Genomic DNA, 24203 nt, shown 5'->3' on the forward strand with positions numbered 1-24203 from the left:
GCATATTATATATTTTGTTTGGAGGAATCGGTGTTCTTGTGCATTTAAGGGTTAAAGACAAAATCATTAAATTGAAGGAAACAATCTATTTTGTGGAAAAACATTTCAAAATAGGAGAAATTGTCAATACTTAATTTAAAGAAAACAGGTATACACAGTCTCACATAAGTTTACATACCCTTGAGGTTTTTACCTTATAACTAAACAGGTTTCTTGTTGTTGTTTATAATCCGGACTAAAAAAATCTTCTTGAAAATTGACAGACACTTTGTTTTTCAAATTAATTTACAAAATCTAAAGCATATATATGCATATTTTATTATATTTTATTAATTAAAGAAAATACAATTTCTTAAACCGTATGTAAACTTGTGTAAGACTGTGTATATAGTAAGTAGTAAGTGCGGCCGGGCCGAATCTTAAATACCCACCACCATGAATCAAAAATAATACCCAGCAAAAACTCCTATTACCAGGTATGAGCACAAGTATGCCTGCGCCAAATTGGTAACAACTTCCTCGTACATATATCAGTAGTAATACTTTTACACGGGCATGCCATTGGAGGAAAGTACTTCCGTGCAAGCATACCAGCAGTCGAAAAATAAGTACTTCTTCGCAAGCATACCAGCTCTCCAAAAATAATATCTTTACCATAAAGATACCCAAAAAGTGCGAACTCACCCCTGTTGTTTTGTAATCCAACACACTATACCACGCTCCATGACATGGATCTATTCAAAGATGTTATTTTGTAATATAAATTATGTACTATACAAGTTTAGAAAACAAAGGTATATTTATTGGCAATTTTTTTCTGAAATATAATTTGGCATTACTTATTGCTACTATTAACGATGTCCACTGTAGAGCCGAACCCGGACCTCAAGATATGATTTTGATTACCGGTATTAATAGAAAGAATCACTTTTTGCCTACACAGGTAAGTTATTATTTTTAAATCCCATATAATATTGCAAGTAGTAACTTTTTGATTACCGGTATTACTGAAAGAATCACTAGTGCTTAATCAGTTTTTGCTGGGTAGTTTCCTTTGAAACTTTCAGGGGGGTTTGATGACAGATATTTTTCCAAGCAGATCAGTTCAACCAGCACGCTTCCCACAGACAAATCTAAAGATTTTACCTATGAAGACTAGATCAGTTTCTGAATTTATAAGAACCATTTTTTGTTTGAGTTTTAGAGGAATTATAAACATATCTTGTAAGTGTGCAAGAAAATGATGAAATAATTCCTTGAAATTTAAAGTCTGTAGATTTTTACTCAAATTATTTAAATGATTACGAGAAGAAAAATTTGAAAATTTTACATTCAGTTTTTAAGCAATTTTCATGATCAGTGCACCTTCTGTACCCTTAAGATCTAAAATCGGTCTATGTACAGGCTTTACCAATTGGACCGATAAAAACTGAATCATATACACCTTTTTGTGGGTCTAAAATGCCAGTATATTTTCAATTTGTGACAAATCGGATAAAAACTACAATTTCTAGAAACCCTACGAGTTAAATCGGGAGTTCGGTGTAATGGGGGCTATACCAAAACATGGAAGGATACACACAGTATTCAGCACATTTAATTGTAGTTCTTGAATCTAGACCCCAAATCGGAGGGCCGGTTTATAAAGGGACTATATCAAAAACTGTACCGATACTCAATATATTCGGCACACCCCTTTATGGTCCTAGAATACCTCTAGATTTCCAATTTCAGACAAATTGAATAAAAACTACTACATATATATGGGAGCTATATCTAAATCTGAACCGATTTCAACCAAATTTGGCACGCATAGCTACAACGCTAATTCTACTCCCTGTGCAAAATTTCAACTAAATCGGAGCAAACAATTGGCCTCTGTGGTCATATGAGTGTAAATCGGCCGAAAGCTATATATGGGAGCTATATCTAAATCTGAACCGATTTCAATAAAATTTGGCATACTTGACTACACTACTAATTGTACTCCTAGTACAAAATTTCAACCAAATTGGAGTAAAACTCTGGCTTCTGGGACCTTATTAGTCCATATCGGCCGAAAGATATATATGGGAGTTATATCTAAATCTGAACCGATTTCAATAAAATTTGGCACACTTGACTATAGTACTAATTATTCTTCTTGTGCAAAATTTTGAGCAAATTAGGATAAAACTCTGGCTTCTGGGGTCATATAAGTCCATATCGCACGAAATATATATATGGGAGCTATATCTAAATCTGATCCGATTTCTTCCAAAATCAATAGGGTTCTATTCTGAGCCAAAATACATACTTGTGCCAAATTTGAAGTCGATTGGACTAAAACTGCGACCTAGACTTTGATTACAAAAATGTGTTCACGGACAGACGGACATGGCTATATCGACTCAGGAGCCCACCCTGAGCATTTTTGCCAAAGACACCATGTGTCTATCTCGTTTCCTTCTGGGTGTTGCAAACATATGCACAGTGTGGTGCAGGGTATAAATATTTGACAAAAACCAACTACCGCTGGTGGGATTTGAACCCGTGTTCTTTATTTTTTCATTCATACTAATGAAGAAAATCTCGGGAAGTACTTCGAATGTTATGCCTTGGTGTCATATTACTACCATATCACAAACATTTGGATTGACGTTTCAACGCTTCGCGTTCAATAACGTTTGCGGCTGAGTGTGTGTGGCGGTCTGTTATGGCGCCAACAAACCCAGATTCAACCCCCGGTCGAAGCGAAAAAGTTTTTCAAATTGTAAAAATTAGATAATTAGAATATAAAAGTGTAATAAAAAATATTGTTAAAAATATAAAGTGATATTGGCGAAAACTTTTTTCTTTTGTTAGAGTTTTTTGAATTGCTTCGAAAATTTTAAACTTTTATCACCAAAAAAATTCGTTTGTTACAAAATTTTTATTTTTTCAATAAAAAAAGTTATTTTTGAAACATCAACACAGTCCATTTCGTTTATATCAAACACTGTTCTTTTATGACTTTAGGTCTTTAATAAGACACATTTTACAGTTCAAAATTTAATATAGTACAATGTAATGTTGACATTTTTTCAGAATCTTCGTCTTTATGAAATTGTTTTTACATCCTGGAAAAGAATAAACGTTTATCACAAAAAGTATATACTTTTCTTCCAAATACACTTCATTACAGCGAAAAGCAAATGAGAAACGAACTTTGTTTGTCTAAAATTTCGTTTGGGAGGAAAGAATTATTTTTTGCGTGTACTTCTGGATCACAAGCTGGTGGTACAAAATACTTTTTACTTACACTGAAAAAACAGTGAACCCACCAGGAAGAAAACTTTCGGTTAATTTTAGAAAATGTTGAATATTTGTAGAAAATTTTAACTAAACAGTATTATAAACGTTGGCATCACGCCGATGTCATAAAAATAAGTAAATATTTTTCGACAAATTCAAGAAAATTTATTTGACATAACTAAGTTTTTTCACTTGTTAAAGAAAATTTTGTAGTTGGAAGGAAAAACTTGGAGTTAAAAATTGCAAGAATGTCTTTAGTGACATACGAAGTTCATGATGGACGCATTTTTGGTAAAATTTACAAATTTAAAGAAATTCTGAACTATTTTGTGGAAGACACGAATTTAGTTAATCTTTATGCTTCATCTGAGTATATTTTTTTTCTCGGTTTTAGTTAATTTAACTAACGTACACAAAAAATTTTTAGAGTAAAGGAAACATTCTCCAAACATAATAATTCCATGAACTAAAATAACCCAGTGGTAAAAATTCAAACCCCTTACCAAAAGATCGATTATGTTCTTGGGAAATTTGAAAGATTAAGTAAGTATGTTGTATGTAAACACACATATAGTTGACAATGCTACTATTTATACCTTAGCATTGAAAAATCGAACAGAATGTAATTCCATCAAAACTTAAACAAATAAAAGCTATTACATAGTCATCTAGTTGGTTCGTAGTGGGACAACCAGTGCTTACGACTTCCACTTACTGCGTAAGGGGTCTGTAATTAGGAATAAAAACTCAAAAATTTGCTAGGCAACGTTTCTAAGCAACATTGGTTTTTGTTCGTTCGTTTTTTTTTCAGTTTTCTGAAAAAATTTTTCGGGCATAAATACATTTTTATTGAGTTTTACATCTTTTCTAGATTATCAATTAATTTATATTGAGTTGTACATCCTTTCCAGATATACAGCTAGACCTCGTTTTACGTCGCAGATACGTTCCAAAAAATACGACGCAAAGTGAATTATGAGTTTCTATGGCAAACCATGCAAAGATTGGAGACAGACAACAACGCAACTTCGTAAATCTAACGACGCAAAGTGAAAACTAGTACAAATTCAGCAGGGACGCAACTTCGAAACAACGCAAAACGAAACGACGCAAAGCGAGGTTTGGGTGTATATGTGTAAAGGTAAGTGTGAAAATAATTAATTAAAATATGGAGGGATTTTCGTCCAGAAATTTAAAGCGATTAGCGCGTAAGGAAGAAAATAATTTTAGAGCGATTTTCCTGCGTCAATTAGCACCTTTCCAAGCGCCAGATTTAGGGGAGCCAGGGAGCCATGTGCCAGATTCAGGTAATATTTCTTATATAACTTTCTATTTGTATATTTATTGACTAATAACATATAATCTTTTATTTCAGATGCTGTCAAGACGGAACAGTACACAGAAAAAGATTATATAGCGGACATTAGGAAGTCGGTCAAAAACTTCAAGGGTCCCATTTCCGCAAAGTTTATGGGTAAAAAAAAATGTAATGAATAAATATATACCAGTTATTATAACAGTATTACCTAGTATTAAATATTGTATTGAAATATTATTACCAAATATATATTAATTGTTATAATATATAAAACCAAAAAAAATAGTTATTTAGAACATTATTTGCATATTTTTAGGAAAAAACTATAAATACATCATATTTTTATAGTTTACCGGCGAATCGGGTGGTAAATAGGGGTGCTTAGCTCTAGATTACTTTTATAAATAGAAAGTAAAACTGGTTTACTCCATCGTTCCCATTACCGAGTAAAACACAATATTCAATAATCGTCATCCGAAGCCCTTAAGCATTGGTAATGCCGTTGTAATGGGCTATCATTATGCTTTCATTTACCTTGTCATGGAAATTGCGAAGTACTTGACTGCCTATGACACGCCAACGTAAAAGTAATGCGGAAAATTGATCGGAAACGTGGAGTAGTTGTCTCGACAAAATCGGTTGTATATAATCGATTTGGTAATGACGTTTTTTACCGCTGGGAAAGTTAAATTGGCTTTAGTGAAATAGAGAGTTCACTTTTTTTTGAGTGTTTAGAAGCCCTTTTTCTGCTATGTCTTTTTCGGGACATTTATTTTGTAAAATTTAATTCTTCACTTAAAACTACCAAATAGCCTATTTTCTTACACTTGTTCAAAAGATATTCATCGGAAGCGGACGAAAATGGATGGAGTCCCCTGGGTCCTTTAACATTTTCAATGTTTGTGAAAAAGTTTCCAATTTTTTTTGCTGGGATATAAAAACAGCCCATATATTTCGTAGATGTTTATCAAAACCAGGAAACACCATGGTCTGATACGAATTGTCTACACTTCCCCAATTTATTATCAACAAATTTTTTTGGAGCAGAATACTAGAGCAAACAAAAATCACAAAAAGCCTTTATACAACTTGCTGGAGCTGTTTTATTTCATCGATGCATTTGTTATTATGTTATAGCTGTTATATAGGGAAGAAAGGAGGGATAAAAATCGACTCATGTATGATGTTGTTATGGGATTTTATTTTTTCCACATGGCTGAATTGACAGTAAAGAAAATAGCTTTTCTTTCACTCTTTTTTTGGGTTTGGCAAAATAATTTCAATTTTATGCAACATCATATTACCACACATGAGGCATGTTAGTGAAAGTTGTCATCGTCATCATTGAAGGGAAATGTAAGTTTAATGGCAACTGAGAGAGTGCAATATGAGAAGAAGTTTTGCAAAAAAACAAAAACACAAGTGATGTAATTTCAATTTTCTCTATTGAAATTAATGACATTAATGGAAGTTGAGTGCCAAATGTAATTACCTCAGGATGATTTTTTTATATATATTGTAAAAAACAAAATATGTCAAATATAAATTAATTGGGATTTTTAAGTGGTTTTTGTATATGATGTTAATATATGTATGTTGTTTGTTATACTAAAGTCTCTATTTGATCTATAGATATATGGAGGGCTATACACATAAATTGACAATTTATTATACCCTTCACCACTACTGTGGTACAGGGTATGTAACGCCCAGAAGGAGTAGTCTCTGGCCCATTGTTTAGTAACCGATCGTATTAGAATTAAATTCTAAGTCGATTTATCTGTTCAGGTATTTTTGTGTTTAAGTCCAATTGTCCTGAAATTTGGTACATGGCCTTATTTCGGCTTAAAGGTAATCGCTATTGATTTTGAAAAAATCAGTTCAGATTTAGATATAACTGTCATATATATATTTATCACCGATCTGGTCATAAGTGACGTATTCATCAACAAATCTTCTTAAAATTTCTCACACCTAAATGTATAAAAATGTACTTTTTTACAAATTCATATATTATTATACCCTGCGCCATACTGTGGAACAGGGTATTATAAGTTAGTGCATATTTTTGCCAGAGAAGGAGATGAGATAGACATATGGTCTCTTTGGTAATATTGCTCAGGGCCGGCCCTGAGTCGATCTAGCCATGTCCGTCTGTATGCGAACACATTTTCTGTAATCAAAGTCTAGGTCGCAATTTTTAGTCCAATCGACTTCAAATTTGATACAAGTATCTATTTTGGGTCAGATTTTTATTATACCCTCCACCATAGGATGGGAGGTATATTAACTTTGTCATTCCGTTTGTAACACATCGAAATATTGCTCTAAGACCCCATAAAGTATATATATTCTGGGTCGTGGAGAAATTCTGAGTCGATCTAAGCATGTCCGTCCTTGCGTCCGTCCGTCCGTCTGTTCAAATCACGCTAACTTCAGAACGAAACAATATATCGACTTGAAACTTGGCACAAGTATTTGTTATTGATGTAGGTCGTATAGCCCCCATATAAACGGACCCTCAGATTTGGCTTGCTTGCGGAGCCTCTAACAGAAGCATATTTCATCCGATCCGGCTGAAATTTGGCACATGGTGTTGGTATATGGTCTCTAAAAACCATGCAAAAATTGGTCCACATCGGTCCATAATTATAAAGCCCCCATATAAACCGATCCCCCGATTTGGCTTGCGGAGCCTCTAAGAGAAGCAAATTTCATCCGATCCGGCTGAAATTTGGAACATGGTGTTGGTATATGGTCTCTAAAAACCATGCTAAAATTGGTCCACATCGGTTCATAATTATATATAGCCCCCATATAAACCGATCCCCAGATTTGGTTTGCGGAGCCTCTACGAGAAGCAAATTTCATCCGATCCGGCTGAAATTTGGTACATGTTGTTGGTATATCGTCTCTAAAAACCATGCTAAAATTGGTACACATCGGTTCATAATTATATATAGCCCCCATATAAACCGATCCTCAGATTTGGCTTGCGGAGCCTCTACGAGAAGCAAATTTCATCCGATCCGGCTGAAATTTGGTACATGTTGTTGGTATATCGTCTCTAAAAACCATGCTAAAATTGGTACACATCGGTTCATAATTATATATAGCCCCCATATAAACCGATCCTCAGATTTGGCTTGCGGAGCCTCAAAGAATAGCAAAGTTCATCCGATCCGCCTAAAACTTGGTACATGATGTTGGTATATGGTCTCTAACATCCATGCAAAAATTGGTCCACATCGGTTCACAATTATATATAGCCCCCATATAAACCGATCCCCAGAGTTGGCTTGCGGAGCCTCTAAGAGAAGCATATTTCATCCGATCCGGTAGAAATTTGGAACATGGTGTTAGTATATGGTATCTAACAACCACGCACAAATAGGTCCACATCGTTCCATAATTATATATAGCCCCCATATAAACCGATCCCCCGATTTAGCTTGCGGAGCCTCTAAGAGAAGCATATTTCATCCGATCCGGTAGAAATTTGGAACATGGTGTTAGTATATGGTATCTAACAACCACGCAAAAATTGGTCCACATCGGTTCATAATTATATATAGCCCCCATATAAACCGATCACCAGATTTGACCTCTGTAGCCTCTTGGAAGACCAAAATTCATCTGATTTAGTTCAAATTTGGTACGTGGTGTTAATATATGGCCTCAAACACCCATGCAAAAATTGGTCGAAATCGGTCCATAATTATATATAGGCCCCATATAAACCGAACCCCAAATTTGACCTCCGGAGCCCCTCGGAAGAGCAAAATTCATCCGATTCGGTTGAAATTTTGTACGTGATGTTAGTATATTGTATCCTAAGAGAAGCAAATTGCATCCGATTCGGTTGAAATTTAGTACATTGTGCTAGTATATGACCGTTAACAACCATGCCTAACTCCATATCGGTCCATATCGATCTATAGTTGTATATAGCCCTCAGATAAATCGATCCCCAATCACACAAAAATTGGTCCGTATCAAGTTCATAATTGTATATAGCCCCCACATAAGCGACCCCCATATTTCAATTCTGGCTCTCTACGTATCGTGCAAAAAGTCCATATCGATTCGCAATTATTTGTAGACTTAACTATACATAACTTTTTTGTCTAATATATACCACGTATGGACTAACTCACAATTTAGAAAACGATGTTAAGAAGTTTTAAGATACCACAACCCAAGTAATTCGATTGTGGATGACATTCTTTTGTAGAAGTTTCTACGCAATCCATGGTGGAGGGTACACAAGATTCGGCCTGGCCGAACTTACGGCCGTATATACTTGTTTTTTTTTTTTACAAATTCATATATTATTATACACTGCGCCATACTGTGGAACAGGGTATTATAAGTTAGTGCATATGTTTGCAATACCCAGAGAAGGAGACGAGATAGACATATGGTCTCTTTGGTAATATTGCTCAGGGCCGGCCCTTGAGTCGATCCGTCCGTCTGTCTGTGAACACATTTTTGTAATAAAAGTCTAGGTCGCAATTTGTAGTCCAATCAACTTAAAATTTGATACAAGTATCTATTTGGGGTCAGATTTTTATTTTGGAAGAAATCGGTTCAGTTTTAGATATAGCTCCCATATATATCTTTCGCCCGATATGGACTAATACGGTCCCAGAAGCCAGAGTTTTACCCCAATTTGGTTGAAATTTTGCACTAGAAGCACAATCAATAGTGTAGTCAAGTGTGCCAAATTTTATTGAAATCGGTTCAGATTTAGATATAGCTCCCATATATATCGTTCGCCCGATTTACACTCATATGACCATAGTGGCCAATCTTTTACTCCGATTTAATTGAAATTTTGCACAGGGAGTAGAATTAGCATTGTAGCTATGCGTACTAAATTTGGTTTAAATCGGTTCAGATTTAGATATAGCTCCCATATATATCGTTCGCCCGATTTACACTCATATGACCACAGTGGCCAATCTTTTACTCCGATTTAGTTGAAATTTTGCACAGGGAGTAGAATTAGCATTGTAGCTATGCGTGCCAAATTTGGTTGAAATCGGTTCAGATTTAGATATAGCTCACATATATAGCTTTCGCCCGATTTACACTCATATTACCACAGAGGCCAATTTTTTGCTCCGATTTAGTTGAAATTTTGCACAGGGAGTAGAAATAGCATTGTAGCTATGCGTGCCACATTTGGTTGAAATCGGTTCAGAATTAGATATAGCTCACATATATAGCTTTCGCCCGATTTACACTCATATGACCACAGAGGCCAATTTTTAACTCCGATTTAATTGAAATTTTGCACAGGGATACGGTCAAAATTTGGTCAATATAAACTTGACGTATTTCTTTCAATTTTGCATTTAAAAAACCTGAACACCCCTCATTTTGAAGGTGTGTGTGTGTAGAATGTTGCTCCTATTTTGATTTTGGAATTCACTCTTCAGTTGTCAAAATGCCGTCCAAGCAAGAAGAGCAGCGTATCAAAATTTTGCTCGCGCATCGCGAAAAAAAGTTGCCAAATCAACCGTTACAAATGTAATTAAAGTGTTTGGGGAACGTTTGTCGACAGCCAGGAAGTCTGGATCGGGGGGAAATCGAAAACCGGAAGCCGCTGAGACGACGAAGAGAGTTGCCGGTAGTTTCAAGCGAAACCCTAACCTCTCTCTCCGAGATGCCGCAAATAAGCTGGGTGTATCGTCTACAACCGTGCATCTAGCCAAAAAACGAGCCGGACTATCGACTTACAAGAAGGTAGTGACTCCAAATCGCGATGATAAACAAAATACGACGGCCAAAGCGCGATCCCGGAGGCTGTACACGACGATGCTGACGAAGTTTGACTGCGTGGTAATGGACGACGAAACCTACGTCAAAGCCGACTACAAGCAGCTTCCGGGACAGGAGTTTTATACGGCAAAAGGAAGGGGAAAGGTAGCAGATATTTTCAAGCACATAAAACTGTCAAAGTTCGCAAAGAAATATCTGGTTTGGCAAGCCATCTGTACCTGTGGCTTGAAAAGCAGCATTTTCATAGCTTCCGGGACTATCAACCAAGAAATTTACGTGAAAGAGTGTTTGAATAAACGTCTGCTGCCTTTCCTGAAGAAACACGGTTGTTCCGTACTGTTTTGGCCGGATTTGGCATCTTGCCATTACGGTAAAAAGGCCATGGAGTGGTACCCTGCCAACAACGTGCAGGTGGTTCCCAAGGACAAGAACCCTTCCAACACGCCAGAGCTCCGCCCAATTGAGAAATACTTGTCAAGCGGAACCTAAAGAAGACCAAAAAAACTTCTAAGGACGAGCAGCAGTTCAAGGCAAACTGGCTTTCTGCGGCGAAGAAGGTGAACAAAGTGGCTGTACAAAATCTGATGGCAGGTGCCAAGCGTGAGGCCCGGCAATTCGGATTTGGAAAAGCGAAAGCCTAACTGAATATTTTTTACCTGAATTTTATACTAATTGAACTTGAAAAAGAAATTTAATTTGATTTTTTAAATAAACGATTTCACCGATTTGCACGCGTTTTCCCTTGACCAAATTTTGACCGTATCACCCTTTAGAATTAGCATTATAGCTATGCGTGCCAAATTTGATTGAAATCGGTTCAGATTTAGATATAGCTCCCATATACATATATGTTTTTCTGATTTTGACAAAAATGGTCAAAATACCAACATTTTCCTTGTAAAATTGCCACTGCTAAACCTAAACTTCTAATACATATATATCGAGCGATAAATCATAAATAAACTTTTCCGAAATTTCCATAAAATTGCTTCAGATTTAAATGTTTCCCATATTTTGTTTTACTATCATTGTGTTCCACCCTAGTGCATTAGCCGACTTAAATTTTGAGTCTATAGATTTTGTAGAAGTCTATCAAATTCTGTCCAGATCGAGTGATATTTAAATGTATGTATTTGGGACAAACCTTTATATATAGTCCCCAACACATTTGACGGATGGGATATGGTATCGAAAATTTTGATCTACAAAGTGGTGCAGGATATAATATAGTCGGCCCCGTCCCACTTTAGACTTTCCTTACTTGTTTTCACTAACATTGTGTTCCACCCCGGGGCATTAGCCGACTTACATTTTAAGTCTATACATTTTGTAGAAGTCTAACAAATTTTGTCCTGATCGGGTCAGATTTAAATATATGTATATGGGAACAAAATCCTTTATATGTAGCACCCAACACATTGGACGGATTTGATATGCTATCGATATGTGGATCTACAAACCGCCGGACTTTATGTTTGACTTTCCTTGCTTGTTTTTTTTTTTTTTTTTTCGTATATAAATAAAAAGTAAAATTATTATTAAACCTAAACCATGCCAGCGCCCATCAGCTTGATCAACCCATTCAAATATTCTCTCATCGGAGTGTCCTCTAATAACTAATTAACTTAATTTAACCCAAATTTATTTAGTTCATGTTGAACATAGAATACTTACAAAAAGTAAAAGCCTTTCGCTCAGTACCTACCACCTTCATTAATATTTTGTCTATATATTTAACATTCATTTGATGAAACGTTTTACAACATTTTATGTAAATATCAAATCATCATTATCATCATCAGGTTTGTTACTTTCGTTGGCGTAATGTTAATTACAGCAAAAACTAAACATTCAGCATATTTTTGAACAGCAAAACAGAAAAACAAGAGTATTTGCTTTTCGAACAACCCAGCAGGTATTTACTTTGTCAACATTCAATTTCTGGTAGTTTCAAAGGATAAAGCAGCAGTTCGGTTGAATTTTGTGGTTACTTTTATTCAAAGGTAGCAATTTTCCAAATTGGTTCACAGCGTTCAATGCCAGTTTTAATTAAAATTTCCTTGTGCAATATTAAATGTTGCGTTGCTATGACGCGTTAACAGTGGTATGAAAGCGAGATCAGTGTTACCGTTGACATAAAAATTAACACAAAATTATCACTTTTTGTAAAAGGTGGTACACGGATGAAAAAGACTGTTTTTCATATGTTTGGCTATAAACATTATATGTTTGGAACACAAATTTTTAAACACAATATTTTTGAGTGCAAGCATATAATGTTCATAAACTAGCATAACATGTTTGGGACATATATGTTAATATGTTAGAACATATTATGTTTGGGACATAAAATGTTTGTAAATATAATATGCTTGGATGCAAACATATATTACTTTAGAAATAGCCTATAAACATATATGCGTTTAGTAGCTTGGAGCGCTATTTAACAGGGAGCGATATTGAATTAAAGTTGGTTGTTGTTGCTTGTTATTACAAAATTAACATTTTATTTTTCCTTGGGCAATTGATCAGCTACTTCTTTGAGCCTTACAAACTGTGTGGTCCGCTGTTCGAATCCCCGTCCGGCAAAAGGTAAAATTAAAATAAAAAAAATCATACAATTGAATAATTTCTTCTAGAATGTTTGTATTACAGAAAAAGGTGCTAAGAACTAAAAAATCTCGTGGAAGTGAGAAAGATGTCGGGGAATATACAATTGGGCAGAAACAAAATTTTGAGCATTCAGGTCGAAAACCTATGTTGTTAGCACCTATATTACCTGTTTATTTTATTAATTCATTATGATTGTAAATATATAAATAAATAAATAAAATTTTGAGCACAATATTGTTTGGGAGAATTTTTTTAAGCATATAATATTTTTGGGTGCAAAATGCTTCCAAACATATTATATGGTCACATAATAACATATTGTTTTTTGGAAAACAACATTATTGAATTTGGATGCAAAAATTGGAATTTAGACTACCCAAACATATATTGTTTAGACCAATATGCTTTCAAACATATTATATATTATCAAACATATAAATGTTTGGGCAATACCCAAAAATGTATATGCTTGAAGCAAAATATGTTTGGGAGTATATGTTACAGAAGCGATTTTTTGTGAGGGTGTAGAATAATTTAAAAAAAACGTGTCTCAAAAGTCTACACATTTTTTATAAAACAATTAATTTAAATTTTAAAAGTTTTCTACGATTTTGTTTTTCTTTTAAATCTTTTTCTATTAACATTTTAGATCTGAATCTAAACCCAACAATCATTTCATCTCTATTTCATCGACAATTAATACCAATAGAAAAAACCAGGTTTACCTACTATAGAAAATATATAACATATTTTCAGGCGTCATAATTATACACTTGATAACACTACAAAAAAATAGTTAAACTGGAAAGAAACAACAAAGGAATTGCATTGCTTGCATGAAAGAGGTCAGTTACTAAATTTGGTGTTCTCCGATGAAAAATGTTCACAAACAGATCAACTGTTTGTGAACAAACAAATGATTGGGTTTTCTTTCCAAAGAGTTGAGCTACAAATTTACATCTTCGATTGGACACCCTAATTCAAGAGCTGCCGATTGTCGCCTAACGGTCGCTTCTCGTTCGTATTCATCGATCGTGTGATCAAAATAAATCCCGAATAGTGTCCGAAAAATGTCCCAAAGAGAGTGTTGAAGCCCTGGGTAGACAAACATTTCGGCTGGAGACCACTCCAACAAGAATGGCATTACAAAGGAGGTTCCCCGCTTCATTTCTTCCGCACAATTGTTATCAAAATCTTCCGGATCTCAATCCGTTGGACTTTTGCACCTAGGGTTTTTTGGAGAGAACGGTGGGCACTAGAAAATACCATGGTGTCAAACATATCACGATTGTCACAGTTGGTAGAATTCTACCAAAAATTGTAAATTTGTTACTGTTTGGTATATTGATAGAATTCTTAATAGTTTGCTAGATTCTGCAAAATATTCCTCTCCAACTAAGAGGTACATCACAAATTTACTCTAGAAATAAAATTTTAACACAATTTTCTATAGAAATAAAAATTTGACAACATTTTCTATAGAATTAAAATTTTGACAAAATTTTCATAGAAATAAAATGTTGGCAAAATTTTCATCGAAACAAAATGTTGACAAAATTTTCAGAGAAATAAAATTTTGACAAAATTTTCTATAGGCATAAAATTTTGTATAGATATAAAATTTTGACAACATTATGCATAGAAATAAAATCTTTAAAAAATTTGTATAGAAATAAAATTTTGACAAAATTTTCTATACAAATTAAATTTTGCCAAATTTTCTATAGAAATACAATGTTGACAAAATGTTCTATAAAAATAAAATTTTGACAAAATTTTCTATAGAAATAAAATTTAGACGAAATTGTCTATAGGAATAAAATTTTGACAAAATTTTTCATAGGAATAAAATTTTGACAACATTTTTCATAGGAATAAAATTTTGACAAAATTTTCAATAGAAATAAAATTTTGACAAAATTTTCAATAGAGATAAAATCTGTAAAAATTTTCTATAGAAATAAAAATTTGTATGGAAATAATATTTTGACAAAATTTTATATAGAGATAAGATTTTGACTTCATTTGCTATAAAAAATAAAATTTTGACAAAATTTTCTATAGGAATAAAATTTTGACAAAATTTTTCATAGGAATAAAATGTTGACAAAATTTTCAATAGAAATAAAATTTTGACAAAATTTTCAATAGAGATAAAATCTTTACAAAATTTTCTATAGAAATAAAAATTTGTATGGAAATAATATTTTGACAAAATTTTATATAGAAATAAGATTTTGACTACATTTGCTATAGAAATAAAATTTTGACAAAATTTTCTATAGAAATAAAATTTTGACAAAATTTTCTATAGAAATAAAATTTTGACAAAATTTTCTATAGAAATAAAATTTTGACAAAATTTTCTATAGAAATAAAATTTTGACAAAATGTTATATAGAAATAAAATTTTGACAAAATTTTCTATAGAAATAAAATTTTGACAAAATTTTCTATAGAAATAAAATTTTGACAAAATTTTATATAGAAATAAAATTTTGACAACATTTTCTATAGAAATAAAATTTAACAAATTTTTTATAGAAATAAATTTTTGACAAAATTTTCTACAGAAATACAATTGTGACAAAATTTCTATAAAAACATAATTTCGACAAAATTTCTATAAAAATACAATTTCGACAAAATTTTCTATAGAAATAAAATTTCGGCAAAACTTTCTATAAAAATACAATTTCGACAAAATTTTCTATATAAATAAATGTTTGACAAAATTTTCTGTAGAAATAAAATTTTGACAAAATTTTCTATAGAAATAAAATTTTGACAAAATTTTCTATAGAAATAAAATTTTGACAAAATTTTCTATAGAAATAAAATTTTGACAAAACTTTCTATAGAGATAAAATGTTGACAAAATTTTCTATAGAAATAAAATTTTGACAATAATTCTAAAGAAACAAAATTATCTATAGAAGCAAAATTTTTAAGAATTTTAATTTTCGTGTAAGGCCATACACACAAAAAATTGCCGCTAATAGGAGAGATCATAATATATATGTAGTATTGCAAATACTGAAATAAAATAATAAAGAAGCTCTTTCGAAGAATTTTTTTATCACAAAAATTTTATCAAAAATAAAATTTTTTAAATTTGGTAGATGTGTGGTATAATTTTCTTCAAATTTATTTTTGACACGAGTGGCAACCGTGGTCAAAATACAGCAGATGCATTTTCGTTAAGCATGTAATGGCTTTGAAGGCCGTTTGAAGGCCATAAATCGTGCCAAAGGTACACGGAAAAAAATATGCCCGGTTCCAAAGATTTTGTCTTTTTACTAATGATATTGGAGTTGAACCAAAGAAACGGAAAATTGAAGTATTGATATTTTTAAGACATAATTTTCTTTTAAATATGAGTTTTATATACTTTTTTCGTCATGTGCTGTCAAAGTCCTTCAAAAAAGTATTAACGACTACTTAAATTTCCAAATTCCCGACTCGATTTCAAGTAGAAATAAAGTTATTTTTAAATTAAAAAAGTCTTTAAAATAAAAATTTATGAAAAACATGTTCTATTTTTGAACGCTTTTTTGCTGTGTAGTCATACACACAAAAAAATATCAATAAATTTTATTGTCAATACAATTAAATTTGTTTTTAAATTTGAGCTAACGACGTCATTTGTAAATACAATTACGACTTTAGTCACATTAGCAACCAATTTTGTTATATCAACAAAAAATTTGTAGAACTTAAAAATTTTCTGTAACAACAATTAATTGTTAGCTCAAAAATTATAATATTATTTTGTGCGTAATATAAAAAGTCGACAAATTTTAGGACGATTTCATTAATTTTAAAGAATTTTTCAGATCTATTAAAATCAAGTTGACCTTAGTCAAACAAAATTGTCTTTCATGCAAAGATTCCCAGTTTTAAGTCAAAGCACTGAACTATAAAGTCAAACCGGCTTCATTGAAAAGTTTATCGACTTTTGGATAAGGAAAAATGTTTATATTAGAGAAATGCGTCTTCTATGCTAAGCAAAATTCGCATTCATCTTTTAAGGAGATGGAATCTTTGGCCTCACGACAGTGTGTTATGGCTTTGTAAGTCGTTTGTAGGCAATTCGAACAGATCTAAACTGATTCCATTCTTTTTTTTTGCTTATGAGCAATAAAATAAACAAGTATATACGGCCGTAAGTTAGGCCAGGCCGAATCTTATGTACCCTCCACCATGGATTGCGTAGAAACTTCTGCGAAAGACTGTCATCCACAATCGAATTACTTGCGTTGTGGTACTACTTACCGATGGCAAGGTATCTTAACACTTCTTAACATCATTTTCAAAATTGTGAGTTAGTCCATACGTGGTATATATTAGACAAAAAAGTTATGTATAGGTAAGTCTACAAATAATTACGAATCGATATGGACATTTGCGCGGTACGTGGAGAGCTAGAATTGAAATATGGGGTCTACAATTATGAACTTGATATGAACCAATTTTTGTGTGATTGGTCGATTTATCTGAGGGCTATATATAACTATAGACCGATATGGACCTAGTTAGGCATGGTTGTTAACGACCATATATTAGCACAATGTACCAAATTTCAACTGACTCGGATGAAATTTGCTCCTCCACGAGACTCCAAAATCAAATCTCGGAATGGGTTTATATGGGGGCTATATATAATTATGGACTGATATGGACCAATACCTGCGTGGTTGATAGAGACCATATACTAACACCACGTACTAAATATCAATCAGATCGGATGAATTTTGCTTATCCACCGGATGTCAAATCTGGGGATGAGTTTATAGGAGGGCTATATATAATTATGGACTGATATGAACCAATTCCTGCATGGTTGTTGGATACCATATACTAACATCACGTACCAAATTTCAACCGGATCGGATGAATTTTGCTCTTCCAAGGGGCTCCGGAGGTCAAATCTAGGGATGGGTTTATATGGGGGCTATATATAATTATGGACCGATGTGGACCAATTTTTTAATAGTTATTAGAGACCATATACTAACACCATGTACCAAATTTCAGGCTGATCGGATGACATTTGCTTTTCTTAAAGGCTCCGCAAGCCAAATCAGGGGGTCGGTTTATATGGGGGCTTTATATAATTATTGCCCGATGTGGACCAATTTTTGCATAGATGTTAGAGACCATATACTAACGCCATGTACAAATTTCAGCTGGATCGGATGAAATTTGCTTCTCTTAGAGTCCCCGCAAGCCAAATTTGGGGGTCCGTTTATATGGGAGCTATATCTAAATCTGAACCGAATTTTTTCTAAAATCAATAGCATTCTTTTCTAACCCAAAATATGTCCTTGTGACATATCGATTTCGATTGGACTTAAACTGCGAGTAGACACAAAAATGTGTTCACAGACAGACGGACATGGCTAGATCGATTCAGAGGCCGGCCCTGAGCATTATGGCCAAAGATAACTTGTGTTTATTTCGTCTCATTCTGGGTGTTGCAAACATACACCCTCAAAAAAAATCGCTTCTTTAACATATGTTCCAAACATATTTTGCAGGAAGCACATATATTATTGGATACTACCGAAACATTAATATGTTTGTTTTATGTCAACATATTATATGTTTGGAAGCATTTTGAGCCCAAAAAATATATGCTTGGAAGAATTTTTCCCAAAGACGATTGTGCTCATTGTCTAACATACTCGTAATTTGACTTCCACGAAATATTTTAGTTCTTGGCACCTTTTTCTGTAATACAAATAATGTTGAAGAAATTATTCACTTTTATAAATTTTTTAAATTTTACCTTTCGCCTGCACGGAGAATCGAACCGAGGACCATACAGTTTGTAAGCCAACACACTACCACTGGGCTACGTAGCTGTTATAGTCACCAGTAGATAATTATCGTTATAAGTTACATTTATATAGCATAGTTTACAGCGCCCACGAGCCCATGCAAACATAACATTATTTAACAGAAACATACATTTGTTTGCCACGTGGAGCAATGGTTAGCATGTCTGTCTTGCATGCAAAGGGTCGTGGGTTCAATCCCTGCTCCGACCGAACACTTTTTTTTTTTTAATTTACACATTTATATTTATACTATATTAAATTTTTATAATGAAACTTCGAAATGTGCGTTATTAAAGATTTATAGTCAGTAGCAGTGCTTGATATAAACGAAATTGACTGATTTTTTGATAAAATATTTTTTTATTGCAAAAATAACAATTTTGTAACAAAAAACTGTTTTTGGCACAAAACTTTAAAATTTGGATAGAATTTAAAAACTCTAACAAAAGAAGAACGTGGAGTCGAGTAGAAACACACATAAATAATTTTATAATATAAACATAAATTTATTTAGGCGTGAACAGTTTTTTACTAGCATTTAACACCATCGCTCTAAAATGCCTTTTATTTTTCTTTAATAATTCATTTTAAAGAAAATAAATTTTTGAATTGTTTTAGTTGCAAAACTCGAACTTAATGCCCGCTTTTATATTTGAAGGTGTCCGTCAACTCCTCGTGGACTTGTTTTTATAAATTTTACTATGTAATTTTTCACTATTTCCTCTTTATTTCATTTTACTGTCCCAACTCTAAAAAGAGTATAGTGCCCTTTCGTTATTTTTATGAAGACCCCTGATTTCTTTTAACGAACCAAGAAAAAAATTGTGCCCATAATGCCAAAATAATAAACGAAACTCATGTCCACACTAAAATGCTGCTCTCAAGGCGAAAACATATGCTGTTTGTTTTTCAAATGTCTATTCTCTTGGTTCCGAATGTCTCTTCTCTTTATTCAAATTAAATAATATTTAGACTTAAGCATATCAAATTTTTGGCCTTATCATAAATCAGTTTTCCGAAACAAAAGCGGTTTCACAGAAATTGTTCTCTTTTGATTCTTTCGCTGTGTAATGTTGATATCTTTCGTCAACTCTCCCGGTTTCCATCTTTATTTCTTTCTCTATACTCTCTCTGTCGCTTTGAATAAAATATCACAACATATGTATGTTTAGTCGAAATTTGTAAATTTATATATGTTTGCATTCACACGTATGATTTTTATGAAACATTCATGCCCCAAACATAATATATTCTAACATATTAACATAGATGTCCCAAACATTTAGTGTTAGTATAGGAACATTACATGTTTGCACTTAAATATATTGTGTTTTAAAATTGTGCCCGAAACACATTTTGTTTATATCGGAACATATGAAAAACATATTTTTCTAAGAGTGTATACACTAAATTATAATACCCTGTACCACATTGTGGAGCAGGGACATGCCAACTTAAATGAAAGAAACCTGGATCCTGATTTTCAGGGCCTGTTTTCATTTGTCCCATTTTTTTAAGTCTCACTAAATTTATCCGATTTCGTCTTACTGTCCTAGCATAGAGAATTGTCATCAAAAACTCTCTTACTAAAATCAAATTAGCATAATGTGAAATGTGCGATTCAAAGCACAAACCTCTGGGAGTTCTCACTAATTAATACAAATCCTTTGTTAATTAACTTAATTACCAAAGTATGGGACAGTAACAGTGACATTTGTGGCAGATTTAGTATATGTGAAATTATTATCGTGAAAATGGACATGCAAAGCAGTTTGTATCTACACCGAACAAATAAATTTGTACAAAAATACACAAATCGATGTGAACATAATGTCAATAATGAAAATGCTCATTAAAACAGAGAATATTTCCTAAATACAAGGAATAATAGACATAGGTAAATGAAAAATGTCATAACATTAATGAAACAAATGTAGATTTCTTTACTCCGGGAAATATTTCTTAAATATAAATATATAGATTTTAAATTTGATAACCAAAGATCTTAATTTCAATAGTCAACTACGCACACAGTTTTTTTTTTCTTTTTCTCTACAAATTATATGGCTTACTACTCACCCTTTCGAATAAACTCCGGCATATATTCACATACAGACTATAGGTGAAATGGGCACGCAAATCCTTTAAGCGCTCTACAATATCATCGACTTTTTCCGTGTTATCTATGGACGCCGTATACAAACCCACAAACCAGGCTAAGCTGTATTGATACATGGGATCGATGTTGGCCAATTCAACTGTAATGAAAATTAATGAGATTTTTCATTGTCGGCTACTAATTTAGAATGATAATAATATGCAATGCTGGCATGTCAACGGAGGAAGGGGGACGAGGGTTAGGGTAACTCGTATGTAACCAGTCATTCCGGCCACCAGCATAAGCCATTCAAGTCCTTTACTAATGAAACCAAATGGATAAATGACATTTGGAATGACGGACGAAATGTGAAATGGATTTGTTAAATGCTAAATGACACTTCAATGTCCTGTTCGATAACGAATCAAATGGGCCAAAAGGGCAGAGTAATCGAGGAATCGAATTCCAAAATGAAACCAAAAACCGCAGACATTTTGCAAAAAGGAAAAGCAATTGGAGCCCCCAGGTTTTCCGCTACACATGTAGCCACTGATTACGAAATTGTAACGTCATTTAATTGGAATTACTGTGAAAATACCAAATGTGGTTGAATTCAATGGGATTTAAATTTAAAATTTTAATTTTTCAACCTTTAACCAAGAAGGCAAAGAGAGGCAAGCAAATGTTTAAATACTGCTCAGTTGTTCACAGGAAACGGATGAAAGCAAAGCAAAGCTTCATGCTGTTTTGTTATCATCACCATGAGTTCATGTTGGTTTCATGTCAAGAACAGATTCATATATCCACACGCACACACACACACATATCCTTTCCCATAACCACAAACAAAGTTTTTCTTTTGGCATGAAACGTGCAACTTTTTCTTTTGCCTTTAATGTTCAAAAACACCTTTGTACTTGTCCTCGTACTCTTGCAAGGGGATCTCTCAAATCGTCCCTTTGACTATTCCTACAAACTTCATATAAACACACACATCTCTACCCAGATCCTGTAATCTGTCATGGACCATAATAAACCGGAAATTAAAAACTATAAACACTTGACGTAAACTAAGGACATTATGGGATACACAGCATGTCGCAGGACTATGGATGCTATTATCCTCGAAATCTCTCAAGTTTTGTGAGAGCCACATGCGTTGGGTTGAAATTTTAAATGCAAATCCGGATATTGGTTTTGGGTGTGAGTGTGTCTGAGTTTGTGGCAACCCCAATTAAGACATGCGGCAATTGAATTGTATATAAAAAAATTGGGTTTTATTCAATTTAAAACATAGAAGTCGTCATTGGCTATACTCGTAAAAATTTTAAACAAATCCAAATAAAGTTTATTACATCCCAGAATTTTGATACTGGATATTATAAGAAATAAGTGTGATTATGATTCAACTACTGCCGTTTAATACATTTTTGCAATAATTTGGCGTTTAGATCCACTTGGAACAACCAAATTTTTTGAGGATGGACCTCTGGAATTTGTATTCTGCTACCGAAAGGACGCGTAATAGACGCTTGGTGCTTTTGACAAAGCTACTATGTCAAGCTTAACCGTTACAACGATACCGCTGGTTCACGGATTCGAAGATAACATAGGGGGATATCAGGGTGCTACTCGAAATCTCTCAAGTTTTTTGAGAGCCACATGCGAGTTGAAATTTTAAATACAAATCCGGATATTGATTTTGGTTGTCTGAGTTTTAGGCAACCCCAGGATTTGCGGCAATAGAATGGTATAGAAAACAAGGGTTTTGACTCCAGCTTTCGGTTAAAACGAAACCGCTGGTTCACCTAGATAACAGAGGGGAATAGCAAGAAGCTCTTCATATGGCATGGTGAAAAAGTCTGATTCAATCCATTGATCCAATTAATTTTTAATTGAAATGTCTTCAATCACAGAAATGATAGTATCAATTAAAAATTATTTGAAGGTCAATTAAAAAGTTAATTGATCCAATTAAAAAACAAGTAAGTAAAGTCTAGAGTCGGGCGGGGCCGACTATATTATACCCTTCACCCCTATGTAGGCTAAAATTTGTGTTACCATCTCAACTACTTCACATTTGCTGGAAGCTATATAAAGGAGACAATTTTTTTACTTTTACAAAATCTCTAGAATTAAAATTTAAATCGGCTAACGCAATCCAGTTAATAGGAGAAAACTTCATTTTCTTCAACTTCAAACAACATTGTACCATATTTCCCCCAACTCTGGTGTACGTATATATGGGAGCTATATATAATCTGAACCGATTTTGACTAAATTTGATATGTATAGTTAGAATAATAATTCTGCTATCTATGCGAAATTTCACGTAAATGTGAGTATAACTTTGGCCCCCTGGTCATATGAGTGCAAATCGAACGGAAGATATATATGGAAGCCATATCTAAATCTGAACCGATTTCAACCAAATTTGGCACAATTACCTATACTACTAAACGTACTCCTTGTGCGAAATTTGAAGGAAATCACGGCAAAACCCTGGATTTTGAGGCCATATAAGTTCAAATCGGACGAAATATATATATGGGAGCTCTATCTAAATCTGAATCGATTTTGACCATTTTTGACACATACAATAGTATCGTCAAAAGTAACGCTTGTGCAAAATTTGAAGTAAGTCAGGGCAAAACTCGGGCTTTTGAGACCATATAAGTCCAAATCGTACAAAAGATATATATGTGAGCTATATCTAAATCTGAACCGATTTTAACAAAATTTGACACACTTAACGATACTATTAAATGTACCCCTTGTGCAAAATTTGAAGCAAATCACGGCAAAACTCTGGCTTTTGTGGCCATATAAGTTCAAATCGGACGAAAGATATATATGGGAGCTATATCTAAATCTGAATCGATTTTGACCATTTTTGACACATACAATAGTATCGTTAAAAGTACCGCTTGTGCAAAATTTGAAGTAAGTCAGGGCAAAACTCGGGCTTTTGAGACCATATAAGTTCAAATCGGACGAAAGATATATATGGGAGCTATATCTAAATTTGAACCGATTTCAATCAAATTTACCACGCATTGGTAGAATGTCAATTCTACCCTCTGTGCAAAATTTCACGAAGATCGGTAGTAAACATTGGCCTCTGTGGTCATATGAGTCTAAATCGGACGAACGATATATATGGGAGCTATATCTAAATCTGAACCGATTTGGCTGATATTTTGCAAGATTTTCGAGATTCATAAAATATTTGGATGTACGGTATTTCAAGAAAATCGGTTGATAAACACGC

The 24203-nt window shown here is 33.4% G+C and overlaps 1 protein-coding gene across 1 annotated transcript in view; it reads right to left on the reverse strand.

Moving 5' to 3' along the window:
• The window catches only part of Dhc36C (Dynein heavy chain at 36C), a 180810-nt gene that overhangs the window by 81015 nt on the left and 75592 nt on the right, over positions 1 to 24203 (reverse strand). Inside the window, exon 25 of the mRNA XM_075297362.1 lies at positions 20914 to 21092. Within this exon, the coding sequence (XP_075153477.1) occupies positions 20914 to 21092 (179 nt within the window). The remainder of the gene's footprint in view (positions 1 to 20913; positions 21093 to 24203) is intronic.

This window comes from Haematobia irritans, chromosome 2, assembly GCF_050003625.1.
Source record: "Haematobia irritans isolate KBUSLIRL chromosome 2, ASM5000362v1, whole genome shotgun sequence".
NCBI lineage: Eukaryota > Metazoa > Arthropoda > Insecta > Diptera > Muscidae > Haematobia > Haematobia irritans.